General features: G+C 31.1%; 2 protein-coding genes across 3 annotated transcripts; one reads left to right on the top strand and one right to left on the bottom strand.

Moving 5' to 3' along the window:
* Nucleotides 1-3,544: 3,544 nt before the first annotated feature.
* LOC131844422 (leucine-rich repeat-containing protein 57-like) lies at nt 3,545-4,815 on the bottom strand. Of its 2 annotated transcripts, none has more exons than XM_059193304.1 (2): nt 4,608-4,815; nt 3,545-4,287 (listed from the first exon to the last, which is right to left on the bottom strand). In XM_059193304.1, exon 2 carries the CDS (start codon nt 4,269-4,271, stop codon nt 3,555-3,557), a length of 717 nt encoding a protein of 238 aa, XP_059049287.1. In that variant the 5' UTR covers nt 4,272-4,287; nt 4,608-4,815; the 3' UTR covers nt 3,545-3,554. The 2 variants fall into 2 exon arrangements, with proteins under 2 accessions (XP_059049287.1, XP_059049286.1); XM_059193303.1 differs by lacking the exon at nt 4,608-4,815 and adding an exon at nt 4,430-4,601.
* A 1,284-nt stretch (nt 4,816-6,099) lies between these two features.
* LOC131844237 (uncharacterized) lies at nt 6,100-14,720 on the top strand. The gene is made up of 11 exons (XM_059193063.1): nt 6,100-6,420; nt 8,979-9,188; nt 9,552-9,845; nt 9,925-10,070; nt 10,153-10,248; nt 10,921-11,003; nt 11,401-11,596; nt 11,887-12,054; nt 12,517-12,626; nt 13,010-13,925; nt 14,220-14,720. Exons 1-11 carry the CDS (start codon nt 6,381-6,383, stop codon nt 14,607-14,609), a joined length of 2,649 nt encoding a protein of 882 aa, XP_059049046.1. The 5' UTR covers nt 6,100-6,380; the 3' UTR covers nt 14,610-14,720.
* Nucleotides 14,721-16,029: the final 1,309 nt, after the last annotated feature.

A 16,029-nucleotide genomic window follows, 5' to 3' on the forward strand; every position in this document is an offset into this window, starting at 1 on the left:
AACCCATCAGCCAGTAGATACACTACGCGAAGCAAGATTATAGATACACGTCTCATGTACACAGCCCTTTATTTGTTTTATTAGAAACCCGATATGCTTATAAACATGAGCTATCAATAAATTATTTAGACTGTACAAGGTACTTTCGCTTCTGTGAATTTAAGGAAGAGTATAGATACATATATTAAATAAACATAAATACATATATCGCAGAAAAAAACTTATAATAAGGAAAAGGAAAATTGTACTACAGATAGAAATACATAAGTTTTTTTCATAAATACGTACATAGGTATGCTATGTATCTAATCATAATCTAGACATCTATACATATAAATAAAATTGGAGTGTCCGTTTGTAATATTGAAATAACCGTTGTTTACAATATGTATATGAATATAAATACGGTACAGACACCAAAATAACATTTTTTACAATTTTTGTATGTCTGTCTGTTTGTTCCGGCTAATCTCTGAAATGGCTGGACCGATTTTGACGGGACTTTTTTGGCAGGTAGCTGATATAATAAGGAGTAACTTAGGCTACTTTTATTTTAGAAAAATAAAGTTAAATTGCACGCGGACGAAGTCGCGGGAACAGCTAGTCTTGAATATAAATATTTGTAACCGTGAGAGCATCGAACCCGCGAGTCCGCGTTGGACTTGCACTTTTATTTTTTATTAGTGATTATGAATAATAAATATCAATTAAATTATTAGACAATAATAATATAACTATATAATAAACAATATGATATAACACCTTATAGATTAACATACTTAACTTTTTTTCTAACGCAGCTGGCCGGGTAACGAGTAAATGTCAGCTCCCTGCCTTAAGGACAATACTTTAGTCGACGAATCGGAATAGAATAGAATAGAATAGAATAGAAAATCATTTATTCAAATAAACTTAATTTAAGCACTTTTGAATAGTCATAACAATTTGTTTTTTATCTACCACTCGTTCGGAAAGCTGTCTCATCACAAGGAGAACGAGCAAGAAACTTGTGTGTTGCTCTTTTAAATAATCCTTGTAAGTTTACATTTACAAGTCGAAACGTGTGAATACAAACTACCAACAAGCACTAATTTTTTGGGTCAAATATAATCATGCAATAAGATTAAATCAGTCGTAGTGATAAGAGCAGACCAGTCCCTACAAGCAGCACTCGTTCACGAGTATGACGGATGAGCCAGCCATCACTGCGCTCGACCATATTTTAGGGAGCCCATTGACCCGGCCCACCACGCCGCCACATGTCTGGACATTTTAGTGAGCATGACTACTCATTCCACACGACCACGTCACAGCTACAAAAATTACTATATGGTAGTTACAGTATTCGCACTTTACATAAGGATGCATGCGGCAATCAATACAAAAGCCGCTACGCTATCATATATCAAGAAAGCAGTATGAAAATTAAAATTATAACGTTGTCCGCAAATAAACTTATTCTTGCTATATATTGCTATCATCTATAAATTCATCTATCTTATAATAGGCTTTTTTACATAACATTTGTTTAATATAAGATTTGAATTGCCTCTCTGTAAGATTTAGCGTAGACTCTGGCAGTTTATTATAGAATCTTAAGCAATTACCATAAAATGAATTACTAACTTTGTGTAGACGGCATTTAGGTAAAATTAGCTTATTTTTATTGCGTAAGTTTCTACTTGTACAGTCTTTAAGTTTCTTGAAACTATCTAAGTTTTTCCTTGTATACATAATATTTTCATAAATGTACTGTGAGGCAACGGTGAGGATATTTGATTGTTTAAAGCATTGACGTAATGACTCTCTAGAACCCATAAATAGAACGTATTGCTCTCTTTTGTAAAATAAATATAGTATTTATATCGGCAGCTTTACCCCATAGCAGTATGCCATATGACATAATGCTATGGAAATAACTAAACAGAACACAACTAAGTCACACAAACACAAATATGTAGTTCGAAACTCGACTCATGTAATGAGACTGGGGATCTATCGGAGGAGGCCACCTGTCTAGTTAGCGCCTGTAGCTACGTTATTATTTTTGACCCTAAGGTAACATAACTACTAATAATTTTCCGTCAGAAAAGTGGTCTAACCATTATTATGAATCATTTATATCATTTCGAATTGCTGAATCAGGGTGAAGGAATTATTAGTAATTGGGAATAGTAACACTATTGCTAATAATTTACCATGTAGGGTCGACCTCCACGCGATCCCCAGGAAAACACAGTTCTTTAATCCCCTGTGAATTCGTAACTGAACAGTTCATATTCATCCTATCATTCTGCACTGATGCACCACTTGTAGTGAGGGCATCATTCCATTATCATCCATTAAAAATATAGCTAAATTAAGAGGTATAACAGATAACATTTGAGTTATTCGAAGCAACATGATGAGGATTGTAATGAAGGCATGTGTTCTGTGATAATACAATTTAGTTCAGGTATACACGTAACATGTGTAATAATATAATAGAAATGTATATTCATAACAAGGTCAGTACTTTCACCATTATTTTCGATAAATAAAATAAATAACATTAAATATTTAGTGTATATTTGAATAAAATAGTTTATTTAAAATAATTTACATTTTTCTTCTTTTTCCACATAACAAGTATATACATGACTGCAATTGCCTTTATTAAAAATAATAAATTATTGTGTAATGTGGAGATTTTAGGAAATATATTCAATTTCTAGTAGGAGACATGTTAAAAGTATTTTTTCTAGACAATTTAAATTTAAAATACCACAAGTTTTGCTTTTTACTATCAATAACAAAATATGTATGATTCTAAACATATTCTTAGAGGCCTTATCAACTGTTACTCTACTGTACTGTAGTAAATACAATATTAAAATAACATTTAAAATTTTTGTATTTGAGCATATACTGGACAATTTTTTTTTATTTTTTCAATTCACACAGCATCATCTAGGCCCAAGTTAAGCTAGCTAAAGCTTGTGTTATGGGTACTAGACAACTGATACAAATACATAGATAGTTTTTTTTTCGTAAATACATACATATTATACAGAGAATACACCCAGACCGACACAAACACTCATACTCATGAATACAAATGTTTGTGCCATGCTTGGAATCAAACTCGCAACCATCGGATGTAAAGCGGTGTGCTAAACCACTAGACCACTGAGGTTGTCAACATTTATATTAACGGTCATAATGATACATACAGTGTAATGGCATACAAGCTAAAGGCTCTCATAATGATAAGTAATTACCATCATCTCCATACATGAACAACAAAACAATGTCAATATATTAAAACCATACTTTCTAAATACATTTACAGTACTTAAAGTATATAATATATATTTATTTACAAAATTCTAAAGATGCAATAATTTGCTATATAGTTTTGCATTGAGAAAAATACAGAATTAGATAAAATTAGTATCAAGACATAATTTATAAGTATCTCTTTCCTGTACATCCTAGAATCCAGCTATTATACAATTTTTTAAACTGATACTGTACTGTAATCTATTTAAGAAAATAGTGCTAGTTGTGTTCCATCAAAACATCTTCTTCTTCATTGCAGTGTATCTCTCTGTGTATTCATTGTATCCCTCAACAGATGCTAACTGTTTCGCCTCAAATAAATTTCCATCCAAATTTATTGTATGTATTTTTGAATCTCTTAATAAACTTGGCTGAATTGCATCTAAACTCAAACAATTCTCTTCTAATCTTAATATTTTCAGTCTTGGTGCTCGATGCATATCCTCGCTAATTACTGATATTTCATTTTGGCTTAAATTTAATTCCATTGCATAAAATTGTGACATTCCATCAGGGATTTTAGTAATTTTATTATTTGATAATTCAACCACCTCTAAGTTGATTAAGCCTAATAATTGTGTAGGGAACTCCTTAAAATTATTGTTATTCAAATAAACTTGTTTTAGATTGACTAAATTAGCAAATGACTGGGGCAGTAACAACACTGAATTATTAGAAATATTAAATAATTCAAGTTTCTTTAAATTACCCAGTAAATTTGGCAGTACTTCCAATTTGTTAGTGTCCAAATTTAATTGTTTGAGTTGCTTGAATTTAACAATATCCTCAGACAGAAATGCTATTTTATTCTTTGACAGATCAAGGTTTCTTAGTACATCAGATAAATTTATCACTTCGGCTGGTATTTCCTTTAATCTATAATCAGATAATTGAAGAACACCCGTCTTCGAAGCAGTTTCATAATGTTGTTTTTGACTTGTATTGCCCATTGCGCATTCCAAAACACTAAAAGAAATTTAACTTGAATTCACACTATTGGACGAATTATTATTATAAATGAGAAGTTAAGGTATAATATAAATATTAATAATAATAATAATATAAATATTTTAATTTAATTAGTATGGGTATTAGTACAATTCCTTACAGATGATATAGAGTAAACAACCGCAATTCTAATAAAATTTATGAAAATCACAACTTCATGACTGTTCAGAGATAAAAAATTATTTGCTAAAATAATGAAACAATTACAATGTAAAAAAAACACGATACATTTGAAAAAGGATATCACTTTAACAATATAATATTTATCAGATAAATACCTATAAAGGAATGAAAACCATATAAGTATTAGAGAAATAGAAATTTACTAATATTGTAGGGAAGATCGATAAATATCGATGTTCATGAAACATGGATTCTATGTCGATGTTAAGTCTCCTATAATATTATGGCCAAAAATTTAAGAATTTAAAATTGGGAACGCAAAATGACAAAAAAAAAGATAAATCAATGGGATGACCACGATGTTATATGAATAGTTATGTTTTATTTATCATACATTGACAGATACTTCCGTACTGCAATGATGATGATGATGACAGACAGATATGAATATATCGTTGTCGATATCGATATTCTCTTATAGAAGCGAGCATCCGACAACATTGACTTCTTTTTTTGTAATATTTATTACTTTAGAAAGGCAAAGGGGATTGTGCCTGTACAGCCATGTTTGTTTATGAATTTAATGTTAATTGAGGCTGGCATGACATTTGCAACAACTTTTAAATAAATACCAAACATGAAACTGTCAAAAAACTGCCTATATTAGTAATGTAACATTTAGTTAAATACAATTGGAAAGGAAACTATTAGGTTTGGAATTGGTATATTACTTTTTTGCTATAGACAAGAAAGCAGAGACATTTCTATGTAACCGGGTACTTGTTAAATTGAAAACATTAATAATAATTATGTAATTGGAAGCTACACTTGCTAATCATTGTTTTCATTACTCAAAGTTCATTTACATAGTTGAAAAAATCTTCCATGACTGTGACTTCCTAGCTCTCACTAAAACATAACTTTTCATAGAAAGCATTCATTGTAAATGTAAGTGGCGGCGTTGGTAAATATGATTTTTCCTTATAAAATACTCATAACTATTAACTAAGTAATCGCATGTACGTCGTTTTGACAATATTAATATCCACTGTAATGTCTTGAAATATGTATATTTACAATATAAAATTATTGATGACATTTGAACAAGTTTTTTTAGATTATCACTATACTCTTTAGTAGATCATGTGTGCTTGAAGTAAAAAAATAACAATCTTCAAATTACAACATGATTTACGAATAGGTAGGTATGTAATTACTCCGGATGCGTTTTATAAAAAAAGTTAAACAATAGTTTTGATGCGTTTAGTTAGTGCGGATTGTGGTTCATAAGTTTTATTTTAGTTAAGAGCGCGTTCAAGTAATGAATTAAAATTATAACGCTAACAACGATGATAAATTGAAATCTGAATTAGCTTAACCAAAAACTTCTTTTTCAAATATGCTTAAAAAATTAGGGAATCTTTCATTAGATTCTCTAAAAATATTTTGTACCGTAAATGTTATCCAGATTGTCTTTAATATTTCTTATTTATCATCATAGAAAGTAAATGAATCAAAATACTGACATTATATAATCGTCTGTATATTTTATAATAAAGTTATTTGTAATGAAGGCGAGCGATCAACTGACATAAAGTTATCACAATTTCTGAATATTATCGGATCTGGAACGCACCTTACAAACGGGCTGATCCCAGTGAAACCTTCGGGGGTTATTTATATGAAATAAATTATATTTATTAAAAAAGCGCTTTAAATAACTGTGTAATGTAATAAAAGCAGAATGACGATTTAAAATGTATTCGTTTCCATTATGATTAATCCACATGTATATCATTAACTTAGTTACCGCGGGAAAATTCTGAAACGTTTGACTACAATAATGGCCGCAATAGCGCCAATACTCTTCATGTTTGTTACAATAGAATAAAATTTGCTGTTTAAATTATGATTATTCATTGCTATTTATGAGTTACAAGATTGAATTTGAAATGGATATCAATACTGGTAAGTATGAATTATTTAATATAAAATTATTAAAGCATTTTAGTCAACTTCAAAATGTAATTAAGGAAGATCGCTTTACTTGTACTCTTCGACGTGTCTGCATTTATCACAAATAATTTAAATTCTCATAATGTTACTAACGCTAAATTGTCCAATAATAACTTTGTATACCAATTACATTACTGTATATTAAAAATCATAAACGAAAATAAAAAAAGGAGTGGAACAGTAAGCGAAATAAAACTGTTTTGTAGGAGATGCCTGCACGAATTATTATATTTTCACCAGAGGTGTATAAATTGATATTATATCAGTCAGTGAAACATAGATTTTACCTGTGTAATTGCAGAACGAGGAGATGGTATTTGGTAGCACTTTTTACTAAAAAACTATGTGCTTATCAATATCTTTAGGCTTCTAGGTTCAACATATAGTTGAACAACTCATGGAAGTTATATCAAAACAAACAATATCTACATTTTCTCTTTAGCATTATTTCTAGACGATTTTACAAAAGAGGCTTCATTAATAAATAGCTGGTTACTTCTTGTGATATGCCATACTACTAATAAATATTTCATTTTTAATGTTATCTACATGTCAGTAATAGCATTTTTCCTTTTTTTTATTTAAATATGTCTTGTAAATTAAATAAATGCATATTTTTTGTCAAATTTGCTGTCAAATTGATGGATTAATCTTTACAAGTAAGTATGACATATTATTCAACATAATGTTGATTTCATGTATTTGTTAATTGTGAGATTCCTGCTCTCAATTAAACATAACAGGATGATTAAACATAACTAGATTATATATAGAAAGATCATTTCCAAATAATAGAATTATAAATAAAATTATATGATAATACTATACACTAATTAATTTCATTCAATACATATGTATATTAATAATAAATTGCAGTATATTTTCTGTAGAGTAGTAGTAAGCTTGAGGTTTTTATTATTCATAACCCACTTTATCAATACTGTTTCAATTATGATAGAATTACTGTCTATTTATTAATTTATATTGCTTATACATTCATGCAGTATATTACTAATACACAGGGAAATATACTTTATTGACTTAGAACTGCTGCTACCTTGCAATCTGTTGAATATAGTTTACTAATACTAAACAAATAGTAAACAAACTGATGCACACCTGATGGTAACTGGTAACCATCACATATATACAGGAACAGTACCACGGACAATACATCATAATGTGGCAGATCAGGCTTGAAATACATTAGAAAGAGATACTCTTGCAAATAACTTTGTACAAAGCCTACCTCAGTTAAAAAGTCCTACTTATCTACTTAAACAACTATAAAAACTAATATTGTCAAGTCTTGCCTAGTATATTTATTTTATATCACTGTGGTCACAATCAAACATACATCCCAACTTGTAACATATTAAAGATTGCCCAAAAGATATTTATTTGAGAGATTTGATTTAAGAGATTCATTTGCTGCTATATAAGCAGCAAATCAACTAACAGATACCAATAATATTTATACATTTGTTAGATGACACAATCATAACTCATATGGTGTAGATTTGAATTTGCCCTAAAGTATTTATTTACATAATTTATTTGAATAACTTGATGACAGACTATTTATTGGTTTTATTAGTCATTTTTAGAAAAAATGCATGAACTTCTATAAATTGGATTCAGTAAGAATGGCATAAATACTATGCCAATGTGGCAAATGATTGAAGTAAAATGAAAGAAGAGATAATTTATAGACAAACTATTTGACAACCAGTACTGAAGCCAAAAAGTGTAATTCCTAACAAATAACACAGTGTCTCTAGACAGACACTGGGTATTAGGACATTAGGACAAATTGAAGAACAAAACGCAGTAGGATGGTACAAGTGAAGGAATCCTGTAAATACAACTGTGTATTAAACAGATTACTTATTGTAGTAATAGCAGATAAAATAGTAGTTTTTCTATAGTAACAACTTTGTGGTAGTGTCTTGATGATTTATTATTAGTAATCATATATCACAATGTCTTTAAAATCTAGAATCAAACAATCCATGTCCTTGATCCATTTCATGCAATAATGATCATTGACTTGATGGTGCACTTAACAATTTTGGAAATATATTTTATTATGGTACTATTACAAAACATTTGGCAGTTTCAGTTACAATTTGAGTTGTATGATTCACTATTCTATGAAGTATTAAAGTAATTGATAATTGTTACTATTATTAGCTTTATGTCATATTAAATGAAATTTTGTGAGAACTATATATGATATTGCATCAATAAACCTTAGCTTGTTTAGGGGGAAACAAGTTAATATGTTTCGACATGTTCTTTCCTGCACAGAATTGTGTTTCATATCACACAGGTTGCAGTCTGCAACTTTGAGATATAATGTATCGTCATGTCAAGTTTTATCAAGCTCAGGTTAAAAGTTTAGTCCTGCAAAGGTTACATACAGCCACACACATTTTAACAATTATGATGTTAGTACTTATAAAAATTTTGCAGCAAACAGTTTTAAACAAATATATTATTGTCTATAGAGGTCTCAACTCAATCACTACTCGATGTTCTTCTGAGCGACCTTGACAAAACGATTACACCATGTGCTAATAAAAAGAATGAGAAAAAAGAAGAAGAAATACAGAATGCCATGCCAGACTCAACAACCAACACGGAGAAAAACAATGCCAACCCATTCCATTGTGGTGATGATGTGCTCGTACCTAATAAAGACGGGAAATATTATTTAGGTTCGTAAAAAATAAAATAATTTTCTTACATTATAAATGTGAGATCAAATTTCTTGATGATGAATGAATTATAATTTGTTCATAAAGTCTAAAGGTAATATAGGTATAATAATAAAGGTCTATACCATATGATACCATTAATTTATTAAGTGCTTTATGTTTATACTGGATGATTAGAAAATTTTGTATTTTTAAAAATATGTTTTATACAAGAAACTATTTTCAATTTAAACTTCATCCTTTGTTCGAAAGTAACTTAAAGCCACAATCAATCCATAATGTATTGACTAGTTTTATAGTATTTAAATATTGTTTGTTTTTAAAATAAATGATTCTAAATAACAACAGAATATATGACTACAGGAACTATAGTGGAGTTGAGCACCAATAATGACAATGATTCCTGTGAAGTTGGAATGGGCGTCGCGAGATGCCTCGTCAAATTCGGCGATGGAACACACTCTTGGGCGCCGGTGTCGACGCTCAAGCTGCTCATTGCACCGCCAGCGGATGACGGGCGCATTATGTGCGTTGTGTGCAAACGCCGTGAGGGGCCCGCTGCGAGTCCCGCCATTAACGCTATCATTGCATGTGACATGTGCGGTCGTGGATATCATGCCAAGTGCCACTCCCCACCTGTTGAATCGTGGATAAATGGTAACTACAGTATAATTGATTACAGGATCTTTTATTGGTAGTTTAAACATGTCTAATGGTTTTTTTTACATTTGTTTAGGAGCGTCGTGGAATTGCAAAAGATGCGTCGACCAAAGATACAGAGTAGCTGCAGCAGAAAACAGAGCATTGAAGCGATCAGATTTGTTCAGATTCAAAGGGGGACAGCAAAGGCGGCAGCAACAAGAGCTAACTCCACCATGTGATGTGGGTCTAAAAGTGTTCCAATGAACAAAATATTGTTTCTACCTACTATTTACAACTAAAACAACTTTATTGTTTTATACAGACTGCATCCACAACATCTTCAACAGCTTCAGAAGCAGGAAAAGACCAGAATGAAACACATTGCTATTGTGGTGAAAAAAGTGACTGGCTTGCACAGGTAAGGAAATATATATAACTAAGCTAATAAACATTTTATATTATACTGATCAGAGTATACTACATTTGGAAAAACTCGCGTGTTCACGTATTCAACAGATAATCAGACTGAATGTTTCCCTCTAGTAGAGAACAGAACCGAACTGTTTAAATTCCTTAAAAGAGTCATTTTATTTAAATTATTCGGTATATTAATATTAAATAGTTATTTGTTAAATGCTTAGATTTCGCTACGAATTCTTTAAATTAAGTAGATACCTATTATAAAATGTACGTGTACAGAGATCGAGATTGACGCCACGAACAAATTTACAAAATTTACAGATTCCCTAAGTTGGCTGTACTGAGAATTAATTGGTGATGGTCAAATTATTTTGTAAAAAATGTATTAAAGACTATGTAGTTCTGTAAACACACGTTTATAAATGTCAGGAATAACTCTGCCTATGATCGCGGAATTTATTCCCGCAAAATACACTTATTTGTATTCATATCTGTGTATCTATTTGTATTGGTCAGGATGTTTTAAATTTTTGCCTTTGTAGTATGCACATCATAGTTTATTACTAGGTATAGGATAGATAGGTGTATAATATATCCACAACTATTTATTATATGTTAAAAAAGACCAAGAGGAGGAGAAGTAATTTATAAATAAATTATTTTTATACAGATGTTGTTATGCTGCCGATGTTCCCGTTGGTTCCACCAAAGATGCGTGTCGAGTTTACAATATCCCCTATATGCTGGAGACAAGTAAGTAACAATAATCGTAATTTAAATATTACTTTATCTTCACATTCTTAGCATAATCATAGATAAGAGAGTATTAGCATAACCAATGTGGGAGCATAGTATTGACAAATCAGATTTGATGGTTCAAGTGTAAACAAAAGACTTGTTTCATTTATGATGATTATGTCTGGTTATATAAATGTCACTTGTCAGATCGACAGCACCAGCAGGCAGTCAACTTGTTTATATTCTACTTATGGTCCCAAAAATTGAGAAATGAAGCTACACAAGCTGTTATATTGTCATAATAATGTTCATATATTAATTTGGGTATATGAAATGCTATTATAATAAAATAGTTAAGTGGTAATTATTATATTATGTTTTTATTGCATTTAACATTTCTTTTTTTTTTCAGACTCTACATATTTGCTTGTGCTAATTGTAATGGTGGTATAGAATATTTACGACGGTTGGAGCTTTGTTGGTTGGACTTGGCTCATTTAGCACTGTATAATTTAACAGCGTATAATGCACCAAATTACTTCGACTTAGATAATGTTATAATGCCGTATATAATGGATAACTGGCATGCATTGCAGTTACCTGAGAAGGTGAGTAAATTATAGTAAACACCAGCATCAGTGACAGTAATAATAAAACCGAACAATTTTTACTCAGAAGTAAAATTGAAAACAATTTATATAACTTTCATTCAGAAGTGGTCAGGTGTTTATTATTTTATCAGAAATTTAATGTTTTCATTATTCTTGGTTTAATAAGTACATATACTACCTGGCTTAGTTTAGTATACTTCATAACTATCTATTGATTTTCTTGTATATTATTCTATATATATTTTATTAGCGCTGTTTTAATATACTTATGGAATATACATTAATAGATGTGGCGAACCCCTGTGAACGAGCGTCGTGAGAAAATTCTTACAGCTTTAACATCGTCGCGGAAGCGTTTCAAATGTGGCCGTGAGATGAAGAAACGCGCTACAATTTGGGGTTTACGCCTTCGACGCCCACCGCCTCAGCCAATGCAATTATCAGCTTTAGAACAGGTATTTATTGACGAACTTATTATTCTTACGTAATGTTTGTAAATAATGATAAGTTTTATAAGAATTTATTAAATTATAAAACTTCAATAGGGAAAAGGTCTACCTTTTTGATAGAAAATAGCAGCATTTCTCTATATATAATGCACCATGAATATAACAAAATTAATTTGTGATGCCCTTTATGTATTGCCATTCCTAAAGACGACTCAAGCTTGCATACTCTGTAATGTCACTGCTGGATCTCACCAAGAAAATAACAGCTTACATACCAAATTGGTAGGCGGTAGAATTTTGTATAATCTCCCTTGGTGAAATCATTATACCAAAAAATTCAAATTATTTTACACCTTCTGTGTGCATTTAGTATCACCAAGTATTTAGCAATACGATAGCGAGCCATATTAGAAACTGCTAAGTTCGGAATTAGAAGACGCTGTTATTTATTGTGTTTTAAATTAACAGATAAAGAAAGGTGAACCGTTGACTGATGATTTAGTGAAAGAATATGCACCCAGACTTCGCTTCTTACCAAGAGCGCCGTCGCCACAAACTCAACCATTTATAGATGACAGGTAATTTACACTTCATTACAAAACAATACAATTTTATTATTCAGATGTATGGAAAATGGCATTTGAATGAGTAAATAGAGTTGAAACATCTTTTTTAAGAGTTCAAGGAAAATAAATCACAACGTAACCGAAAATCGAATTTGCAATGGTCCTTCGATTTCTGAGACTAGTTTTCTCTAATAAGACGATAAAAATTCCAAGGGGTAAATAGGGGTTAACATTATTTCATGACAGGGTCGGTAGTGGATAGTACAAGTTTCAGTATACAACATTAAAAAAAAGTGAGCCAATATAGTGTGGTCTTCTGTCCACACAATATTGGCTCACATTCGTGTCTACAAATGTGACAAAAAGATAACATTTTATATTTTTTTATTTTTCAGTTCACAACCTTCAAGTAGCAACAGTGAAAAAAGTTCCTATAAAACTCATAACCAACATATGATAGTACCAGTGGATGGCCACTGGCTAAATTTAATGATGGGGAAACGTTTTCATGAAAATCTCAACTCTAATTCTAATTCCGAAAATGATTCCACTAGTTCCTATGAATCTATAAAACCTATTGATACAGAACAGCGCTCCCCTACAGTTTGTACTTCTACCGCTAGAAAATCTGATGCCAAAGACGATAATTTAGACAAAGTATCTGAGCTAAACGAAATTGAGACTAATGAAGCGAAGTCAAGTTGTGAAAACTCTTTAGTGCCATCTATCAATACATCATTACTTCCGTGCTCTGTGAAGTTAGATAATAGTTCCAAAGAGAATACAGACTCTATCGATATAAACAAAAGTAAACCTAGTAGCATCAATGTAATAAATACACACTCCTCTAGAATAGCAACAATGAACTTAGAAATATCTAAGTTATCCACCAAGAACATTATTGAACATTCCAAAATAATGTCACTGCAGCACATGGACAGTATAATTCCGTATAGCAGTAACTTTAGCCATGATATAGAGTCCTCAGGTGATGAAACATCTAGTAGAGGTACACTTGATGCCATAATTCCACCATTAAAAGATTTTCAGGGTAAAAATAATCCATTTTTAATGCAAAATACCACAAAAGCAATGAACAATGCTAATATTTATAAAAAACAAAGTAAACATAATGGAAAACAAAATCATTTTCATGCTAGATTTTCTCTACCTGTTCAATTAAATCCATTAATGGGACCTATGATAAGACCGCTAAAACGAAAATTAAGTGAGAAGGATATAATAATAGGTCCTAATGGGGAGGTTAAAAGGAGAAAGTATAGAAGACCACGAAAGTATTTACAAATGCAGGTATGTCAGAATTTACTTTTCTTATTTAATTATTATTGTTATAGAAAAACAGCCTACATATTAGCACAAACTCAGTTTAAGAATTGTTTACTCACCTTCATTTCAAATTATGATAGCTGAAATAGGTTTGTAGATGATTGACGTTTTTATCTAGAAGGAACATATTTTGTAACTGTTGTTGTAAATGTCACAACTCAAAAGAGGCATGTTTTGTCAGTAATTGCAATATTCCTTATTAACTTTACAATTATGTTCTACATTCATTTATGTTCATAACTTTATTTGTATTTACAGTTAAATAAATCATGTCCTCTGCCTGATGAAACGAACAAAGCAGCCCCAACTCAAACAGAGAATGCAGTAGTCGGACAACAGAGCGCACATAACAACAACGTGAAATTTCACGGTAGAAGACTGAGACAGAGACAGGAGAAAAACTACTATGAGAATGCGCGGCGGAATACTAATAATAGTACTAGTAATAATAATAGTGTGAAAAGCCTGCAACTGAGTCCACATAAAACGAACAACGTGGCCGCGGAGGTGGATGCGCAACAGTTGTCGGCGCTTAAGTCCAGCGTGCAGTCGTACTTCCGAGCAGGACAGACGTTTCGTGTACTCGCTCGACGCCTAGCGCCCGCCGCACCTCCCGCCTATCTCATTGAGTGGGACTCCAACGCCTAATGTACTCTTTGGCGTTTTGTGAATTTATTTAAAATATATACATAATTATTCTTATAATATATTATAAGTGCTTGTCTGTAGTCTAATTTAGTTGTACAGTAAGATTGAGGAATGTGATATATATTATTATTCCAATTTGAGTTTGTAGTTTCATTGTTACGTGACTCTCTTTAAATATGCCTGTTTAACCAGAAAGCACAAAGAAATCATTACGTTACATAATAATAAAGAAATAGCCATACTCATTAATGGGAACACGCAGGGGAAGTTTATTGTTAGTAATGTGTACTAATGATCCTAATGCTAGCAATGTACCATGCCAGTTGAGTCCACACGGTTTCCCATAGAAACCATCGTTATAAGTTTCTGATGAATTAGTCGCGATACTTAGGATCCCATAAGGACAACTCACTTTTTCGTCCACGATGCGGGATATGGCCGCCTCCCTAAGGTATGATACTAGGATAGGTATTCAATAACTATATATGACGTAATAACTCTAATAAGTAAAAGTATACTATTTACAGTGGAATTAACAATAAATATAAATATTTTTTTGTATATTTTCCCTTCGCGGCTGTTTACTTGAAAAGCCCGCCAAGAAGCTTGTGTTTTTCAAGTTCTGCATTGCCAGATTACATCAAGGTTTTTCCCAAACGGTAGTAAAAATTCCCTTAAAGTTAAATATGAAATTGTAACAATAACAGCAAAAATAAATAAAATTTTATCCTAGGTAATAAATTATCGGTATTATTCTTGATATATCATTCAGACTCTCACTTTGATTTGAAATTCATGTTGTTTTTATAACGCTATCGCCACGAAACGAGTGGTATAACTTTAAATTTGATGTTTTATTAGTTGTTACTTAAATAATTTATCATAATTATAAACTTTATTAAGATTCGTTTAGGCATTTTGTAGTTAGAATTTAACAAATAGATTTAAAAGAATTGACTGGACAACATTTTAAAAATAAATTGACCAAATGGCTGTTAGTGCACTGTTTTTACTCACAGACGATTTTTTAAATTATAAATATTATGAATAAAAATGAAGTGATTTTTAATGTATAATAAATTGTAATGAATAAGTATTAAATATCAAATAAGAATGTAATTGTTAGGTTTAGTAATAAAAATGGCTACTGAGAAAAGGCATATTACAGCGCTGTCTACTAATATCACTGTTGCTTAATTTATTTACATCGGTTCGTAATACGACATACTTATTTACTTACTAACAGACAGATAGACACATTACACTTTTACATCTTTATGGATAAGAATTGACGCAATTTTAGAGACATTGCTTGATTTCTAAAAGTTTCCCTCAAAATGGGGGAATTTCACCCCAGCAGGCATCACAGCCCACACAGCCTGCTTCTGTAGCGTTACTTCAAGCTCCATTTAAATTCGAG

The sequence above is a fragment of the Achroia grisella genome, unplaced genomic scaffold, assembly GCF_030625045.1.
Source record: "Achroia grisella isolate CSIRO2021 unplaced genomic scaffold, CSIRO_AGI_Agris_v1 utg402, whole genome shotgun sequence".
Lineage (NCBI taxonomy): Eukaryota > Metazoa > Arthropoda > Insecta > Lepidoptera > Pyralidae > Achroia > Achroia grisella.

Bases quoted from the DNA above. Each gene is read 5' to 3' on its own strand.
- LOC131844422 (XM_059193304.1), bottom strand. From the start codon at position 4,271: ATGGGCAATACAAGTCAAAAACAACATTATGAAACTGCTTCGAAGACG.
- LOC131844237 (XM_059193063.1), top strand. From the start codon at position 6,381: ATGAGTTACAAGATTGAATTTGAAATGGATATCAATACTG. The intron at 9,189-9,551 runs GTTCGTAAAAAA...ATATGACTACAG, and splicing joins AGACGGGAAATATTATTTAG to GAACTATAGTGGAGTTGAGC. The intron at 11,004-11,400 runs GTAAGTAACAAT...TTTTTTTTTCAG, and splicing joins CCCCTATATGCTGGAGACAA to ACTCTACATATTTGCTTGTG.